The sequence below is a fragment of the Chionomys nivalis genome, chromosome 18 (genome assembly GCF_950005125.1).
Source record: "Chionomys nivalis chromosome 18, mChiNiv1.1, whole genome shotgun sequence".
Classification (NCBI taxonomy): Eukaryota; Metazoa; Chordata; class Mammalia; order Rodentia; family Cricetidae; genus Chionomys; species Chionomys nivalis.
In genome coordinates, this window is record NC_080103.1 from 24,043,016 (window position 1) to 24,063,860 (window position 20,845).

The window sequence follows — 20,845 nt, forward strand, 5'->3', positions numbered from 1 at the left end:
GCTTCATAAAAATGTATCTTAATTTCCTGTCCCCACACTTCATAGCTTGTTACCTGGTCGATTTACTCCGACATGTAACTCGATAAAGTTTGGCTTCTTGTGATACAGGTTGTCAGTGCTGACTTCTCCCAGCTGTTGCTCTGAAGTGTCAGATAAAATTGTTTGCTTCGCATGGAGCCTGTGGCTTCCTCTTCAGCTTCTCACTGTCCTGTGGCTCTTCCGACTTCTTGCTGTGCAGTTCTGTGCTTATCTTGCCGTTCCTCTGCTTTTTAAAGAGGGCAAACTGTAGACTTTTGCAGGTGGCTAATCTTTCCAACCTCAGAATTGTGCTGATTAGTCGGGAAATAGTCCTCTTTTTCCTCCAGCTTGTCAAGCTCGGTCTTTACATATGTAGGGATGACATGAGTTTTCATGGGCATCGCATGTGGTCCCTGAGAACACAGATGCTGCCTGTGCCTCTTTTCTTCATGTGGCACCCTGAGGTTTGCAGTCATGCTTTTTATCCAAAGGCATCCCTTGCTGAAAGAATCCAAAGCAGTCATGGCTTGGTGGCTGGCATTTGAGAAACGCTGCCTCTCTCCCTAGGCAACATTGCGTGCTACCTACAATTGGAGGGGCTAACCTTCACTGGACAAAGCATCTTTTGGCTTACTCCCTGTGAGAAATAGAAATGGATGTGTCAATACCCAAAGGTTTCTGGAACTTGTTTACGGCTAGTCGGTATTGAGAATTTTCCCGGCCTGTGCTATTAATTTTTGTGTGTGTGGGGGGAATTACCTCCTGTTTCATCTACTTAGAACAAAATTACCTCTGTGATTTTTATGAACTCTTTTGCACCATAGTGGGAAGGTAAGAGGACCGACTCTAACAGGTGATTACAATGATAACACATGCTTGCAAATGGCAAGATCCGGAATAAATCTTCTGCTGCATTTTGAAGAGGAAAGAAGCAAAGTCACAATTGCAAGAGGAACGAAGGAAGAAACCATTCATCATGCACAGGACATGGAATGGAGCCAAGCTACTCACAGGTGTTTGCAGTGCCTTTGGGGATAGGGAGGTATGAGCCTGGACTCCATGGTCGGCCCTGATAATTCTTCTTGCATTTCCCGCAGTCTGGACCTGTTGTGTTGTGCTCACACTCACACGTCAGTTTGCTGTTGTCATACACACACACAGTGGCGTGCAGGTTGCACTTGCACCTAGGCAGAGGAGAGACAAAGAGTTCTCTGTCAGTCAAGTCGGCCTTAACAACCTAGCTACTAGGGGTCATGTGTAGCTCTCAAACCATGCAGCACTTTTATCCTCTCCCGAAATGAGTGGAGACCTGCAGGCTTACTCCTAAGGATCTCTTCAACGAAGGCCTTTTGGAGAAGGGGTTGTTGAGATGTAGTTCCCTTCACTCCACTTTCCCAGCAAGACCAATACTAGTCTGTTCTATCGGGGCCTGAAGCTGTCTTTGGACAGCTGTGCCCCTCAAGACTTTCTTCCAAAGCCATCCAAAATATTATCTCCAGGGGATGGCTCATCTGTGATATCAATAGTCTGACAATGTTACCAGTTTCTCTGGCTGTAAAGAGAGATGCTAACTTTTCCATGTCACTATGACAATTCCCATTCATTGAAAAATCATCACACCATTGAAACAATTTGCTACTTAGCATTTTTCTAATGCCTCAGCAGCTTATGATCAGACTTTCTCATGCTGGAACTAAACAATCACAGGAACTTTTGTTTCAAGTCCTCCCCCTGACCCTAGGGGAGGAGAGGCAGCAAACTTTATACATTCTCAACATATGGCAATCACAAGCTCCCCCAGAAACTGGCCAACTGACTCTAGCAAGAGGTACTTAGAATCCTAGGAAACAGAAAACAAACAGACAAACATGTACATATGTGACAGTGATTCGTCACCACTGTGACATCAGAGCTGTGACATATGAGGGGCAATTATGGAACACGTGATTTCCCTGACCCATTCTGAGATTGAAAGCCCTTGACTGAGACTGTGGAACCCAACTTGCTGTTTGTCAAGGCAGCGGGTAATAAAGTGTCTCATGGCCCTTTCAGGCCATATCCTCTGGAAAGGTAAAACCTACATGGACAGAATGACCGTGTATAGGAATGCGCCCACACAGAGGAGAATGACCACGAATAGAGATACATGCCCACACAGAGAGGGCCAGGGATAAAATACCAACATACGTCAGACTCAGAAGCTGAAATGTCACCTGTGTGTAGGTGTGCTAAAATGAGAATCTTCCGTGAGCTAGGTAAGAATAACTGAACTCATTTTATAAAGACAAATACTGCTGTGCTTTGTGTATTTTCTTTGGAGGAAGATGTCATAAACTGGGAAAAAAATAACAGAAAATTTTCTACTAGGTGGGAAATGAAATTATTTAACTATTGTTATTTCTACAACATCTGTATGGCAATAGCTATTCTCTTTTGATGCAAATGGGCTCATATTCATTTAAGGAAGAAAATGGACGGGCATAACTGTGACCTTGGCTTTCTCCTAAGAAGGTGTAAGTCCTGAAGCAATGATCATTCAGTCAAATCTTTTGAGGAAGACCAGGCCTGGCCTTCCTGATGGCTTTCCTACAATGAGTAATACTTCTAGCTGCACTTCTCCCCCTGTGTACCTATTATTCATAAGATAGGTGGTAATATTAAAATAATAGAAATCAAAATTAAATATATAAATAGCACCTTTAGAGATGCATATTTTCAGCATCTGCCAAAATGGAAGGGGGAAAGTAATTCATTTAAATAGATAGCGTTTAATTGTGAACTAGGCCCTAGAGCGACCTCTGATATAAAGGCAGCTCTGTGTGCTAGTGCTAGTGTACTTTATTAAAAGATCTTCGTTCCTGACATTAGCACCTTTATTTATGGATGTGTTTATACATATGGAGGATGTTTGAAGCCCAAGTGAGAGCAGCGCCAGCTCCTACTGATTTAACATCCTATCTGGTGTTAAAATTTCAAATGAGGAAATGAACAAGGTGACCCCCAAAGAGTATGCTTGTTTTGTGTTTGACGTCTGAGAATGCAAACACTCAATGTGAGCTGGATTATATATCTTGCAACTTTCAATATGTGTATACACGTAGCTCTTCTTTGAGGTCCAGGCCATTTCCATTCTAAAGATAGCATATTAGCTGAGAAAGATATTCTTTGAATAACAAAAGAAGGTAAAAGGAGAATAGATGGATTGCTGTTACTAGTTTTTCTTAGATTTCTGGCAGTAAAAGATTCATTCTCTCTCACCCACCTAAAAGTTTGCTATGGAGGGTTCAACTCAGTACATAATCCTTAACCAAAACTCATATACATCTCTGGTATTAGTTTTCTGATTAATTAAGTTTCTTTCACATGTTGGTTTGGTAATTACTACTTAACGATTTTGTATTTTTTGAAAATTACTAGCTGAATATATATATATATAATTTCTTTTTATCCTCTGGAAAGAGTAGTGTCTACCTTGTACCTGGCCTTCTCCAGCTACTTCCTTGTCTTAGTTATGAATTTCTTTTGCTGTGATAAAACACCATGACCAAAAACAACTTGGGAAGAAAGAGCTTCTTCCATTTTGTAGCTTATAGTCCATTATCCAGGGAACTCAAGTCAGGAACCTAAGCAGGGAAGAAACCTGGATGTGAAAAGTGAAGCAGAAGCTATGGAAAATCTCTGCTTACTGATTTTGCTCCTCCTAACTTGTTTGCATTTTTATACACTCCAGAGCTGCCTGCTCAGAAGTGGCCCCACTGACAGACATCTAGGTCCTCCCACACCAATCGGTACTCAAGAAAAATGCCGTGTAGACTTGTCTACAAGCCAATTACATGGGCGTCTTTTTATCTTCAAATCCTCATGCTGAGATGGCTACCCTCAGGTATGTGGAGCTTGGTGGAACCTTTTTTGGGCACTGGATAAGATTTATAAGTCCCCAGAAGCAAATCTGCTGACCCTGGGTGGGTTTCCAGCTGTCCCTGCTAGACCTTGTGACAGTGGTGAGCAAGAGCCAAGTGTTGAAGGTTCACCCTAGGGCACCACGGCTCCGCCCTGCATTTGGACATAGCTCCCTTTCCCTTTCCACAGCTCGCTTTATTCTCATCACTCCCATTCCAGCCAGAAGCTAAAGTCCTTTATTTAGAGCCCTTGCCAGTCAGACTGCCTTTTCCTTTAAAGTTAAATAAATAAATAAATAAATAAAATGCATTTCACTGCTGAGAAATTGCTTGCAATTCTTGGTGTCATGACCTCTGGCCTTATGGTGGGTAGAGGGCAGATTTCTGATCCATCTCACTTGTCTCTGACAAATTCCTTGTTCATTTTCATGGTCACCCAGCTCCCCTGTCTACTCTCATAGGCAGGCAAGGAACTGTACAGGGGGAGATCTAAGTCTTTGATATAGTCACATATCTAATGCTCTGATGTGTGCTATTCACTGGTGTTGTTTATAGACATGGAGTGCATATAAACATGCTGCAGATAGAACTAATTGACTTGCATGCACCTTGAAGATCTATTTGTGTGCAAGTGACAAATACCAGACCTTGTCAAAAAAGAGTTACTCTTTTAGACTTTTAAACAAAAATAACCTCTGTTCTGTGCTCCAAACTTAATGAACACCAGCATGTTCTCACTTTCAACCAGGTCTGTACTTCCTGTATTTTAGTGACCAGCTGTCATGAGTCAATTTAATCTTGCTTATAAAATCGCTCCAACGTTTAGTTCTGTGCCACCTGCCAGCAGGTATGAAAAACCTATGCAGTCTGCCCGGTTTTTCTTTATAACTTAATATATCTATTCTGGGCCAGAATTTCCTGCCAGCCAGAGGTCTGTATAGTCTATTAGAAATGTTTCCAATAGGGACACCGGTACTAGGGAGAGCTTTCCATCTAAAAAGTAAAACAGAAAGCAGGCCAGATTTGGTCTTGCAGGTCTTGAGTTTATCTACTTTTTTTTCTTGGAAGGATTCATTTTTAAGTAAAAGAAGAGTAAGCTTCACAAATATTCCAGACACAGAGTAGGACCTTAGCAATGAAGCCACATGGTTATAAGCTTTTGTATAATTTCCACATGTAAGGCATTATTTATGTGTATATCAGCTCTTACTTAATGATCTGAGTCTCAACTCCCTTCTCCAATAGCTATACAAAGGTATGTTTCAGCGATAACCAGACCTGACCTGGATCCATCCTCCATTACAATTCCCATTTTGGATTACCCGTAACTGCTATTTAGAAAATATGTAAGCATTGAAATTGGAATATTGTAAATATCTTATAAAATAGGTGAACAATTATATACAATGACTTCATATTGGTTTTCTGCCACTGTATCTCCTTATCTCTTTCCCCATGGACACATGAATTCCAGGCTCTCATTTCAATGTTATTTGAAGTGGGGTTTGTAATAAAGGAACTTTCAAATTCCATGTTCTGGTGTAAGCATTTGAAAATGTGAATTTAAATGCTGACTTTACCACTTATTTACTATGAAGTCACAGATGAATTAATGGAAACTCTTAGCTATTAACTCAACGGGATTTAAGATCACCATGAAAATGAGACTTTGAGATTGTCTTTAGAGTTTCTAGACCAGAAGATCCACCCTAACTGTGACCAACAGCTTTCCAAGGGCTGAGGACTTGAACTGACTGTAACGGAGGAATGGAGCTGAGTAGCAGCATTCCCGACTCTGCCTCTTGACTGTGACTGTTATGTGTCTATTGTCTCACTACTCCTGCCACCACGCCTTTCCCACCAGGACAAATGGCACTTTCAATGTGTGACCTGAAATAAATGCTTTCCTTAAGTTGCTTTCATTTGACATGATGTCGCAGCAAGCCAGAAAATCACTACTACAGATGACTAACTTAACAAATACACAGATACACAGAGCTAATGTGGACCGAATACTCCCAAGCACCTGGCATTGAACAAAGGTACAAACCCCATAATAATCCCAAGAGGTCGGCACTAATAACTAGAGATGATTCATTGGATACTAAGGGGCCTGGTTGTTGGGCACTCTCTTCTTCTGATGTCTGTTCTTTAAAGAACGAGTTTTGCAAAATGATTTTCACAGACTTGTTTTAGAAGCACAAGTGATGACAGCTATAGTTTCCTTTGGGGAAACAAAGATCAAGATTGTGATCATTTCTTCACCGATACCATGATCTTTTGATCCTTTAAAAATATCTAAGGTTATTTGTTTGCCTCCAGAGTGACAGACCAAGAACTAGAAAGTCTTTGTTACACCTACTAAGTAAAATGGCTTTGATACGTGGCATCTTAAAAACCTTTTACGAGTTTCATTTAAGCCTTGCTTGAGACCCTAAACTTGCTTACAGTGAATTATCTGATTACATGATTCTTTAAGCTGTTGGTTATTTTAAGTGATATTAAAAATAGTCCTTTTCTTTTCCTCGTTCTAAGCTAGCTACCAAGGGTAAAGTGCAATGGCTGTAAAATAAAAATAGCAGCTTATACATTTCAGATAATGCACTGTCTGAGATCGGTGCACAGAAATGATGGTGCCATGTGACCTTTGCTAAACTCATGAGCATCTAGCTAAATGTTATCTCAAAGAAAATAGACAATACAAAAGGAGTCCTGCAGCCAGGGAGGCCACTCTTCTCTGTCCTGAGACTGGCAAGGAAAGAACATGTTAAATCAAAATAAAAAAAAAAAACCCAAGGCCAAATTGTAATTAATAGATGACCCCCCCCCCGTTTGCTTGCTTTATTCACAGAGGTGGTACCTAACATTGGGGTCTCCAGGCTCAGGGGTACAGTTTCCAGTATTCAAGCAGCTCTATGTTTTGCAATAGATACAGCAATAGAGTGCTAGGTGCTTGGACTCTGGAGAAAGGGGTAGGAGATCACATTTTTGTTCTACCATGAAACGGTCGACTGCCCCCGTGCGGGTACTTATAGCCTGTAACAGGTCTGCTATGAAGACTACACTCGATAGGCTGACCAGTCAGAAGTAACTTGGATGCATTTGGGATGTTTTCACACATACTCATCCGTTCTGTGGCCCATATTAATCAACTCCTGCATCTCTATTTTCTTTTCATAGAATCACACAAGGGAACACTTTTTTTCACATGGGTTGGGGCAGCTCTTGAACAAGTGCATACTTGTTCTCTTAGAACGGGTCCTCTCCAAGTGGTGATCTGAGAGTTAGATTATGTGTAGCAGGCCAGATAAATAGCTCTATGGAAAGAAGTCTGAAAAGCAAGACCTGTGTCAAAGAATAATACCCACTTCATCAGCCTCATTCCCTACTTTAGTTTTCACTAAAAATTTTGAGAGGAAATTGAATTAGATTCTCATAGGTGGTATGGAAAATTGGGGGAAATAGGTTTCTTCTAATTCTCCTAGCTGAGAAATAAGATAATATCCACTAGAAAAGTGTAGACCTGACAAAAATCTGCTTTTAATCCTTGTGTTAGGTGGCCTAGTTTTATTAACCTCTAGAAAAGATGAAGTTTTAAAGGCAAAAACAAATAACCAAACAAAAGAAAAGAACAAACAAAAGACAAAGAGAGGGGGAAAATCCTACACCAGTAAGAACCTGCTCCTCCTTCATGACTGATGACCCTAGTTGCGGCTACAATAAGACCCTCATCCTACTTCATGGCCTAAAAGGTGACAAATTTAGAATTGAAGATTGGAAATCAAAGAAACAAAAGCTTTTGTGAAAGAATTAACAACAATGAGCTATGAAATAGTCCCAGAGAAAGAGCATCCTTGAGAAAAAACAACTAGACTCTATCCACTGTGTTTACCAACACCACTGTAATCAGCGCATCACTTCCTCTATCCTGTGTCCACTGCATTTACCAACACCACTGTAATCAGTCCGTGCATAACTTCTCCTGATTAAACATCCATTAGAGAGGTCAAAACTAGATGCATGAGAATGTCTTAGTGTAAAGGAAATTTTTAACGAATTTAAAATGGATCAAAATCAGACTTTAGATTCAAGTGAAATATGACCAAGGAACACTGGCTAATTCTCTTTGGGTAAGTCTACTTGAGCTGCCTACAAGCTCATGTAAGACTTCTTTCTAGATCATGGGTATTGGGAGGGGTATGTTCTTTAGGGAGAGACCATCAACAACCTTCAAAAGGAATAGAGGGCTATTATATCCTTCCTTCTTTCTTTTGTTTCTTCCTTTTTTCCTCCCTTCCTTTCTTTTAGACAAAAGCTAAGAAGTCTGTTCCTATTAATGTTCATCCATGATGAGCTACCTCATCATTAGTCCAGTACAATAGAGCCAATTGATCTAGGACAGCAAAGTCTACAACTATGATGAAAACAAAGTTTGGCAGCGGTGGCACATGTATTTTGTCCAAGAACTCAGGAGGCAGAAGCAGGCAGATCTCTGAGTTCGAAGGTCAGTCTGATCTACAGAGCAAGTTCCAGGACTACACAGCAACACACTGTCTTGAACCTCCCCCCTCCCCCGCAAAAAAAAAATAGGAAGAAAGAAAGATTTTCTCTTTTAAAGTTAACTTTACCAAGAATTTTGTTATCATGATTGAAAGCTGGTTAAAGAATAGGGTAGACAAACTTTCTGGGAATCATTTCTCTAAGGTGTGAAGGATTTAGTCCACGTTTGACAAATGTTTTGCAGACCACTTCACTCACCCCACCTTCTAGCAATATCGTAGCTAATTCATACACAAACTAGATGTAGATCTTCAATTCTTTCTTGGTAACAAAAGTTTTGGCTCCATCTTCCCTATTATCATGGTAAATTTAAGTAGAAAATTCTAACTGTGGAATCCAGAGGTCAGCAGAAAAGCCAGGTTTATCTAATCATCCTCTTTCAACTCCTTCTGCAAAATGATTGGTTTAAGCGTGAGAACTTGGCCCAACTGGGGTTGATATTGACCTTGGGCTCCTTGTTGATGTCATTGGGCAGTCTTTTTTCTTAAACTATTATTATTTTATTTGTAGAAGGTAAGTAGGAATTTCTCAAAGGCATTGAGAAATGCTAGCAGAAAGTAAAGTTAGAGGAAAGAGCCCAAGAGGTAGGGTCACAGGTTGCAAACCTTGTGTCTTTGTGTTCCAGCCTGTACAAACTGTAGCTCTGTTCTGTGATTTCAGCTTTTGTGAGTCAAAATATATCTGTTTCGTTTAAACTACTTTGAATTATTTTTCTGGCAACCAAACAACTCTGATAAGCACAAGTAAGACTAAATCATGTCATTTCTCTATGTTCCTGCAGGCTCCAGGAGATTCAGCTAGGGTGGTCATATTTACATTACTTCAAAGCACAGACAGCACAGAGAACAGTGATAGGAACCTGAGGTAAGGTGTGCTGGACATCCAGATAATTCTGTAAAGGATTTAGCATCACTGAAAGGAGTAACGTTAGCAGCAGAAGGCAGCCATAAGACGAGCGAGACAATTTCAAAGCCCTCCCCAGTCTGTTGTTCTGCCATTAGGTAACACTTAGACACTTAGATTTCTTTTCTTTTGTCTTCTGTTTTGTTTTACCTTCTCTATTCTTTCGCTTTGTGGAATGAAATGACTTTTTAGAGGTAAGATTTGAAATGCTGTATTTTGGAGTTGGGGAGCCCTATATTGGAGTTCACCCTTGATCACTCTTAAAGCACTAATCTTTAGGCCAGTGTCTATGCAAGACAGAGACCAAGATGAGCTGCTCACATGGCTTGTGAGTTTTGAATGCGATAAGGTGTCAAACACAAACATAAACAGCTTGTAAGCAGCTGTCCAATCATTTTTAGTCATCTTTCTGATATCGCCAGCAGTTAGAAACGTTTACTAGACATCATATGTGAGGCCATGGTTATACGATGCTCACAAAAGAAGAGACTTAACCATTTCATTCTAGTCTCTCCTTAGCGTCTCACTTTTGCTTTACATTTAGTAGAAGAATGAGGAAAAAAAAAGAAAGGCCTTCGGTGTCCATCCAACACCATATTTTAGAGAAAAGGGATAAGAGCTGTTGCGCAGAGCTAAAACTGTGTCTCCTGAACAGGGCTTTCAACGACAGCTGGTGTGAAACACTCTTAATGCTTATTGGGAGAATTATCTAAATCTACCCCTTTACTGTGGGAATAAGAAAATACAGGATTAGAGAAATAATTACAAGAAGCTATCCAGCTGTGTTACTTTAGTGCATTTGGAATGTCCATTTATAAGAATAGTTTCCTAATGATCCTCTATTTCACAAGCACAGCAGCCTCATCAAGGACAGACAGGCAGGATCACTGCCTCCAACCCTAGGTAAACAGAGAAACAACGATGTGATAGAGCCAAACCCAACCCTCCATCCTAAAGAGGCTGCGTGTGGGTACAAAGCCAGACTCTGTTTCCTATAGAGGCTTGCTGCTCAGCTTCACCGCTCCTGTCCCCTGCCTTTCTCTTCCATTAACTACCTTAAAGTAAAACAACTTGTTGTTTTTTTTCCTCCAAGAACATAAAAACTAAGTTTATTTTGTTCTGCTTTTAGTTGCCAAACATTTCTCTTCTGGATGTAAAGGGTTATCAAAAGCATTTAGTTGAAGAGAAAAGGTGACTTCTTTCTTGAAAAAAATAAAGTGTTCTGCAGAATCATGATTTTCCTTCCAATGCTGCTCTACTGCTTGGACCTCTGTTCTCTTATCTGCAAAACTGGGAAATAATGGTAGCTATTTCATAAGTCTATAATGCAGAACCACTCTTCTCTTTGATCCCTTTGCAAATAGGGTCTGCCACCCTTAGCATCTCTACCATTAACTTGAGCTTCGCTGTTCTTGTCAGTATTGTGGTTCTGAGATGAACAGCTATGAAGAACTAGAAAACATCAAGTTTTCCCAGTGCAGAGTTTTGCATAACACCCTAGCTTTCAGAAGGACAGGTTCCTGACACAAGAGCTGAAGATCGATCATCCAACAACACCAATACTTTTGTTGCCTACAAACTGTAGGCCAGACACAACAGCAAAATTTCAGGTACTTGAACCAAATCTGAAGGATGCTGTTAGTTTCAGGTCCCTGGGAGTGAAAACAAGTCATCTAAAACTAAAGCAGAAGGTTCTGGGAGTCCAAAAGACCCACAATCTTTAGGGGTTCACTGACATGATCATAGAAAGGAAGTGACCTGTGTTTTTCCTAATAAAAGCTGTATGATGGTGGCAATAATGGTCACAACTCTGTCCTGGGCCTTGAGGTTTGCCTTCACTTGAGGGGCCTCCAGAAGAGCAGCCCACAACAAAAGCAAATGGAAAATTGCTTCTCCTGCAGGACTGGAAATATCAAATGCAGAGCGTGGTGTAGCCTTTTAATCCACAGGGTAGCAAAGTAAAGGTCAATTACCTCACTTAGAGAAATGAAAGGCATGTAGTAAAAGTCAAACAGATACGGCTGTTAGATAATGTATTTCAAGCATGAAAATGAGGATTTTTCTATTGCCGGGTTATATTTAATGCCCTGGTAAACACAAGAACTTTATGACAAAGAGGGAGCTGTGTGACTAACAGGGAACCTGCCTGACAGAGTGCCCTCTGCTCGACATGTGGGTCGGTGTGGCCATCATTGATTGGTGTCAGGAACCTGCCAGGAAGCAGGCAGACTGGCCCCACAGCCATCAGGCAGAGCCTGAGGAACAGGTGCTGCTGCAGGTGACACTGGGGCTTTAAAGCCATGAAGACACTCTCCACAGGCCAGTTCTCTCTCTCTCTCTCTCTCTCTCTCTCTCTCTCTCTCTCTCTCTCTCTCTCGGCTATCCGACCTGGTATCCTCATCACTTGGGCTTTACTCCTCATCTGACACTCTTTATGCGTCTCTGACACTGGCTGAGCCCCAGCTATGCTCCCCTGTGTGGCTGAATGAAGCTTAAAGATCTTATGTACCCTCCCAACTCCCGCATTGCAACTCTAGTCCAAGGTGGGTCCTGCACCCTTTCTACTCCAGAATTGAATTTTCTCTCCAAACAGTATTAATGTGTATCCTTCCTGGTTTCTGAAAATGTTGATAATCATATTTGGATTATTAGGTTTTTCATTCTGATCACCCCTGTAGGAAGAACTCTTTCTCTTAAAGCGATCACCTGGCTAAATCACTGGCTATATCTCCTTCCTGCTTTTCATTTTTTTTTTCTCTTTCACCTCATCAGAAAACTTCCCCAGGGTCATAGGCAGTGTTTTGGGTTTGGATTGAGATGTGTTTCGGCTCTTAATCATGTTATTTTACCTGGAGAAGCGTCCTAATTTTCTTGATCACTATGTCAGAAGCCATGGTACTTTAGGCAGCGTGTTCCGTTTCCTTCAGCTGCACCTGTCCTTGTCTCCCACATTATAAGTCTGCAAAATCATTCACTTTCTGTTTATTTTTTTCAAAATAAGCATTGGCATTCAATGGCAATATCCATTAAGAAGTTATTTTACTATTAATTAACATTATAAAATTCACTTGGTGACTCTGTCAGAAATACCTACAGTGGATCTGCTTTGGGGGGAGAATTGATTTTCATTCTAGAAATGATATTTTGGTGAGCTTCTCATCCATCCATACAAACAACGTTTCCTTCTTCACAGGAAAGCCCCACCTGTGGAACAACCCAAAGGCAGAAGAAATCTTCCTGTTTGAGTTTATAAGCCTTCTGGAGAGTCATATAAGCTGTGTGTGTATATACGTGTGTGGTTCGCAGATGTGAATTTCTGAAGAGTCAGAATATTCCCACCTACCCATGGGAAATAAGCACATCATTTCTCCAAGGCACGTGTTCATAGGAAATCAGGAGAGTCTGTGACGAAGGAAGAGCGTGACCTCTTTGCCTCTTCCTCTTGTTGGAGAAAATGCTTAGAAGAGGTGTCAGGTTAAGTTTAGTGCCGGGCAACTGCCCTAGATTTCGGCACTATAAAGATGGGGTGGTAGAGGAAGGGAAAGAGTTGAGGAAATATTCTATTGGGTAGGGCAATTGTTTTTCACACAAGAATGCATGGCCATACTCCAGACAGGAGAGAGAATGTTCTTACTCTGGATAGGAGGGAGGGAGAATGTCCTTTGCAGAAACACAATTTTTTTTAGACAGTCATCTTGATGCTTGGCGTTAGATGGACTTTTGAGACATCAGAAAGGTTTTATTATATCTCTATAGTCAAAGAAGCCATTGTGTGTGCCATGGTAGTGACTGCATAGAGCTCCCAGGTGTTGATGGAGACGCATCCCCTCATTGATTCTGGATAAAACGTTCTGGGAAATTCTCATTACACAGTAATGATCATTCCTTATTCTCCATGTCATTCTTCAATGTCCCTCACACTTGCCATCAAGTGTTGCTAAATTTACTGCCTTAATTTTGGGAAGTATGTGCTCACATTTGGGAGAACAAACTAGAAGCTTGACTAGCCCCCTGTAAGAGAGCAGAATGGACTGAGGAAATAGGTGCCACATATCTCCAGCCCAGGCCCTTCAAGATCCCCTGGCAGAGCTGCAGATTTGGTTCTCCAGGCTTTTATGACATTACAATTGAGGAGCTGCTAAACCTGAGTAAGTGGGCGGAGGCTGTAGTCAGTTAAGATAGTTTGAGATGGACAGACCTGTGATCATAAAGAAACAGTGGAGAGCATTCTTCATATGTGCTCAGGGTGGAATCTAGGGAGTAGCAAGAGAGGATGGGAGGTGTCCAGGAGAAAGAAAACCCAGAAATCATTTAGCATATTTCACATAGATATCAGGCTTATAACCACACAAAAAAAGTTCCCATGTAGGGACAGATGTAGTGGTACATGACTTGACTTCTGGTATGTGAGAGGCAGAAGCAAGAAGATAACTGTTTGTTCAGACAGTCTGGTCTACACATTGGGTTCTAGGCCATCCAGGGATACACAGAGAGACAATGTCTAAACCATAAAAGTCCCGTGTTACATAAATTGAAAATCATAACAAAGACTCAAGCGAAAAAAATTAAGACAAAAGAAAAATTCACTAGAAAGACCTAAAAATAAAATAACACTAAATGTATATGCATTGCAATAGAATCTCTTTAAAATAGAAATGCGGAAGGCACCAGTGAAGTGCAGGGCCTGCGTCAAGTGACCCAGGCACATAGCTAGAAATCCTGTAGGGACAAAGAGGACAACAGGCACAGAGTCTGGGTAAAATTGCCCAAATACTCTATTTTTATCAAATGAAAGAAATGTCAAATGTGATAAGCTCCAAATATAAAGAAAATTGTAGCAAAACTTCATACACTGCCCTAAATCTATGACAGAGAACTCTCTAATGTAAGAAGAAAGAAAAGGCACCTTTCATTCAGATATCTCCTTGGAAACATTAGAGCTAAGAAGGCAGCAGAGCAGAGGAAAATTAAGTAAAGAAAGTAAACAGATCAACTTGAAGTTCTTTACTTAATAAATCATCTTTTCAAAAACGACGAAAGATCAAAACACGTTCAAAGACTCCAAAGCTTCAACGTTTCATTCCCCACTGAGAAAGCGTAATGGGCATTCTCTAGGGGTTGAGGCAGAAGGAAGAGGAGCGGATGGAAAGTGAAATGAACACACATAACGAAGACAACGGCATGGGCGAACCATGCTGGCCAACATGTGCTGTAGAAATGTAACGCTGAGAGAAATTGCATGGCGTATCGCCTGCTAGCCTACGCCTGAAGTGGTGTGGCAGAACCTGAATTCAGACTAGGCTGTGTTTTGTGACACACTTTAAAGAAATCGCCAAATAGCAAACAAAAAGAAAGCAGGTCAAGAACATAGAAGGAGTCCTAACCATTTCATGAATCTAAAGAATGCAGAAGGGGAAGGGAGAGCGAGAATGGGAGTAATAGAAAACCATCAACAAGATGCTAGATATGAACATAATCATATTAATAACCATGTTAAATGTAAATTATATGGACACTCCAGTTAAGACACATATCAAAAAGAAGGCTGATATATATATTGTCTAAAATGTCAGGTCATGTTAGCAATAAAAGGGATGCTGAAGTGGGTGGTGATTCAGCCGCAGCAGATTTCAGTTCAGAAAAAGATAACTGGGGGGGGGGGGGAGTGGGTAATTTAACAAAGATAAAGGATTGAACAGAGCAAGGGAAGAAAATAATTATCACCATTTATTCCATCAAAGATGGAACTTTAGCATATTTCTTAAAACTTTAGTTTCTTTTTTCTTTAGAAATTGACTACCATCCTAGAATTCTAACAACCACAGGGATATATGAGGCCTAAAATGGCCAAAGCAATTCTGCAAAAAGAGCAAGGATTGGAGACTAACACTCTTCGTTCAATGACTCACAGAACTGCATTAGTTAAAACAGTGTGATATTGGTGTAAAGATAGATGAGAGAACAGAAGTGGCCAGAAATAGACACACACATATATATATGGACAACTGATTTTTTTTTCACAAAAATGCAAAGGCGTTTCAGTAGATAAAGGGTACTTTTTTTTCCCCTCAACACTAACTGGGCCTAGAACAGTTGGTAACATAAAAATGGACTTCTATCTATGCCATTTGAAAAATGAACTAAAAGTTGATCATACAATTAAATATGAAAACCCCAAAGAATTCACTTATCAGAGAAAAGCATAGGAGAAAATCTGGATGATGTTGAGTTAGGAAGTATTTTTGCAATTGTAGCATCAATAATGGGATTAATCCATAAGGAACAAATTGATAAAATTAAAATAGTCTTTTCTCCAAAAGAAAATCACATTCCTCATATGTGCCAACCATATCTAAACACACACAGACACACACATGAAAAGCAGGGTCTGGGAGAGCCTATAAAGACACCATAAGTCTGAGTCTTAGAACATAGAGAAATCAATCTGGTACTGACCTTGAAAACCTTTCATAGTACTGGAAAAAACAGTGGATGCTCCCAAGGGGTAAATCTTACCCAGTGTTATTGGCTTCATATCTTCCTATCTGTGAACTTTAACAAGGACCATGCTGCCAGGATTGTGCCAACTGGTACAGTAGTGGCATGAATGTTATAGGAGCAACCCAACGCTTTCTGATTGGACTTATGACTCTCTCTGCAAGACAGGGTCCATTCCTGGAACTGTTATTGGGCAAATACCAACTGGCAAGATAGATCAAAGACCCTAGGAGAGAATCTACTACTATTATTCTATAAACGGACATAGTATTAAACCAATTCATAATGACTTATCGTTATATGCATAGATCAATTAACAAATCTTTTAACCCTTATCAGAGAAGCCAGTTTTTTGCGTAGATAGTGATTAATAGAGACCCATAACTGGTTAAAATGTAGAGAACACAAGACTTAAAATGGGCATCTATATCACACCTCCTCCACCAAAGCTCAGGGATCAATGCAGAAGATGGGGTAGAAAGACTGTAAGAGTCAGAGCAGATGGATGGCTACAAGGAAAGAGTGTTTCTCAGATAGAACAGGACAGTTGCACTATGAATTCATGTCTGTTGTGGCAACATACACAAGCATAAGTCACACCAGTCCCAGAATGGAGGGGGAAGACATTCACCAAGTCCCACCCCTAGCTAAGAGCTGTTAGGAACTGCTAGATGCTGGGAGAGGGGGAGAAGGGGTTGTTGTTGTTTTTATTTTATTTATTTATTTCGGTTTTTTGAGACAGGGTTTCTGTTTGTAGCTTTGGAGCCTGTCCTAGAACTCGCTCTGTAGACCAGGCTGGCCTCGAACTCACAGAGATCCATCTGCCTCTGCCTCCCAAGTGCTGGGACTAACAGGTAATCCCTGGTAGGTTAGTCACGGTTCAGTGACTAGCCCCACACTCACTCAGCAGTGAATGAGCAGCACAGATTAGACTCTGTGTTAGTTTGTAAGAGTAGAAAGGAGGGACGTGAAACTGGAAGGTACAGCGAGGAGAGGGAAGATCTGGGAGGAGTTAAAGTAGTGCGAATGTGATCAAAATATGTTGTATGAAGTTCTCAAAAAGTCAGTGGGATTTCTCTAAAATAAAGGAGCAAAAAGTTAAACAACTTAAACAAAACTGTAGAGATTTCAAAGTAAGCTAGAGAGCTGATCAGGAGTATGAAGTCACCCAAATTGTAGAGTGCAAACATGCGGTTTTCTTCCTGTTGGTCACCTCTCAATAAACTGTTTATGTGTGTTTCCAGACTTCCTGGACTGGCTCCTGTCACGACTGTACACAGGTGAGCTGTTTGACTGTGGGCAGTCTGCTTTACCCTTTGGATCACAATTTCATCATGCATCAGGCTGAGATGGTAATCACACAAGTCTCAAGAACAGCACTGAACAAGGCAAACACCGAACAGAAGACTATCAAGCTATTGACCTAAACACTCAGTGAATTTCACCATTACACCGTCAATTCTGTATTCTTGGGGGATTGACTTGAGAACCTGCTTAGATATCCAGTTATCAGATACTAATATGCATGTTCAATACAGACACAGCGGTTTTACTCTTTGCCAAGAAGTCACTGGTCTACTTTTCATTTCTGCCCCCATTCATTTATTTTTACATGTGTGTGTGTGTGCATGTGTGTGTGTGTGTGTGTGTGTGTGTGTGTTGCTTTAGAGGCCAGCAGAGGGCTTTTGGTCCCTGGAGTTTGAGTTTACAGGCAGTTGTGGGTCACTTGACAACTTGACAGGAGTGCTAGGAACTGCCTCTGGTCCACTGCCAGAGCATCAAGCACTTTTAAATGGTGAGCCATTTCTCTGGCTCTCTACTCCATTTATCAAGGCTCTTTAAAAAAATCAATGTGAGGCAGTTAAGATGTATGCTTCCTGCTTGGGATAGGAACCAGCCTAGAATAGCCAAGTCTCCAGTCAGTGTGCAGCCCCTTTGCCCGTTTTGTCTGTATGACAGGGCTGATCTATCATAGGGGCTCGATGATATTAAAATTTATTAAGCACCTATAGGGTGCTAAACACAGAGAAAACAGATAAAAGGCATGATTTCTGATTAGCAGCCCTTTGTAAAAGAAAACTAATGAATATATACATATTCAACAGATCAAGAGAACAACATACATCTTAAGAAATTTATAAATATTTAATCAAGATTTTGTACAGTAACAGACAGAGAAACAGACTTCTTGGAATACTAAATTTGGATGCTAAATGACTGAAAATCACAGGTTCACTTTCATGGGCAAAATGAAGTGAGGGTCTTGAAGTGGATATTTCGCTCTTTATACTATATTATTTCTTGGAATAAAGGTTTAAAATCAGAAAGCATTCATAAGAGAAGGAAGGTTAATTTTTTTTTTATCATTTCAAACTATATATAAAGTGTGGTAGGGTTTCATTTTACCGTAGTAGCTTTTGTGTCAATATTTTGGGAAGGATTTGAAGTATGAATTCATCCCTTTATTTTAAGTGCTTTTATATATAACATTTCTTTTTCTCTTCTCTCTCCTCTCTTCTCTCTCCTCCCCCCCACACACACTGAGGAGAGATGGAGAGAGGGAGAAAAAGAGAACAATTTATACAAAAAAGAAGCTGTGTCTATACACCTATGACCCTATCACGTTAACGTTTGCTCTTTTGAAACAAATCTTTGACTCCGTACCCCTGTGTTCTTAATTTTAGCTCTGAACTCCCAAGTTGCAGCAAACTTTGCAACAGATTTTTGTGCCTATGTTTAATTAAAAGTGCCTTTACATCTGCTAGGATGCCATCCTGAAAACTGTCTTTTGAGATATGAGTGATGACCCGCAACTTCAAGTCCATTTCTGTAGGTAGTGTTCCATGGCAACAGCTGCCGGCTGGTACCCCACATGGTCCTCCCTACTGTGCCTCTAAAAGGGAACGATTTGTCCTGTGGGAGGTCTAAAATACTGGGGATTGAATTACCATCCGAGTGGACGTGGCTTCAATACCATTCAAAACTACTACTTAACTCCTTGCTACATCTCTACCTTCCCCCGGCCCCCACTAACAGAATTATCCCGGCGAGTTACAAAAGATCTCGTGTCAACTGCTTTTGTTACACAGAACTGACAAGGATAGCAGAATCTTTATCTGTCATCAGCTTACTGGAGAGAAAAACTAGAAGGCACTTTGACACAGTGGGGAACACAATACATTTGTGAACCCAAAGAAAATTGAGTTTCTGTTAAATTGTTTGTGGCTGCTGGAGAAACAGGTGAGGTTAACTTCTCATTGGCTAATTCTTTGGAATTCTTTGGAATATTTGAACATAACGGTGATATGCTAAAAATCCTACCTTTCCCCAAACAAAATAAACTGAATGTAGTTTTAGACCTTTAAAATAGATTTTAATTCTTATGATTTCAGGTCCTGAGGGATTATGTTAAGTAGTTGTTACAAATTATAGCCCATGCCAAGTGACATACCCAAAAATATGCAAAAATATGATAGTTTATTGAAGATTCTGTCTATCCTGTATTATGGCTAAATTTGAATTTGTTTATTAAGACATCATTATAGCACATATTGTAACTGACTGTAAAAGATGCACATGTAAAAATTCTGTTGGTTTACCTATATGTAAATCAATACACATATTCTATGTGCATTTTGAATTATCCATTGAGTTCTAGAAAATTCTAGAATCCAGTTGTTTTTCATGGGCCCTCTACTGCAAAAAGATAATTAATGTACACCATCGATATTCCAGTCCTTGATTTGTAATTCTTTGACTGTATTTCATTGCAAGGGACTATAATTTCCTTTGTTGTATGAAACATAGTTTTTACCTCAAACTAGCATTATAAAATCATAGCGAATGAAAACAAGATCCTGGGTTTGGCTTAGACCACTCTAAGTAATTTCATAGAACAACTCTGCTCCAGGGGTCCGGACAATTCAAGGAATCTCAGTGGTCTTTCTGTGAGCACTTCGTAGAAGAAATTAATGCAGTCCACAGACCCAGCTTACACCCTGTAGAGAGGTTTAAATATTCTACCCATCTCCATTAAAAATCAGGAGGTAAAATTAATTTTCACAATGTGTTTAATCTAATACATCTCAAACAAATGTCATTCCAATACTTGTTCGAATGCTTGTCAATAAGCATGCCCAGCTGTGCATGGCATAAGGTGAGTTCCAATCCCAGTGAATCTATAGGTGCGCTATTTGGGAAACTACATTTCTAATGATGGACAGAAGGCTTACCACTCAAAACCACTTTGTTCTTTAAAGGGAAATTAATGGCACCTGCTATATTCGATAAGAATTCAAAACAATTGGCACATTGCCTGGTGCGTTACAACGACTTTGTCATTGAAGGTTTTCATTGTAATGTCACCAATGAAGGAAGCGAGGCATGACCAATGATGAATGAAGAGATGAAGTGAGTGTAGTAAATGAAAATGAAAATTCAGAATATAAATGATAACACTATTGTAACATACATATCGATGTGATGAAGGTATGGAAGGAAACTTCCAAAACAGTAAAAACAGTGTTACATTAAGCTGGGTTAAATCACACTTTAATGTTGTTACATTATATTTCAAATAAAATAAGTGCAAACAATTTGTTCCAGAAACATGCCTAGATCCCACTTGTTCAGTTAATCAAATGTTTCTTTGTGATCTATTTTATGTTATTTTCTTCCTTGGATTCTGCCAGGAGGCAAAGACAAGGGAAGGGCTACACTTTACTTTCCCCAAGATATTGCTAACAACACAAAATATGGGTGACCCAAAGTGTTAGCAATTATTATTGTGTCTTATTTAATAATGAAAGGCATGTGGTGTCCCAGGAAATATGTATGTGTAACTGTACGCGAAGATTGAGCGCTGTGTGGAATTAGGCTCAGGCGAGAGAGAAAATGATGATCATATGGAATGGTGCCTCGTGGTGGAGATTAGCTTTTCGCTTTGAAGGACAGGCAATTTTGTATAA

General features: G+C 40.2%; 1 protein-coding gene across 5 annotated transcripts in view; it reads right to left on the reverse strand.

Annotated features, from left to right (window-relative positions):
• Ntng1 (netrin G1) overlaps nt 1-20,845 on the reverse strand; it is a 328,456-nt gene that overhangs the window by 89,787 nt on the left and 217,824 nt on the right. For all 5 annotated transcript variants that reach the window (XM_057793617.1, XM_057793613.1, XM_057793616.1 and 2 more), the window contains exon 4: nt 1,030-1,202. In XM_057793617.1, the coding sequence (XP_057649600.1) occupies nt 1,030-1,202 (173 nt within the window). The remainder of the gene's footprint in view (nt 1-1,029; nt 1,203-20,845) is intronic.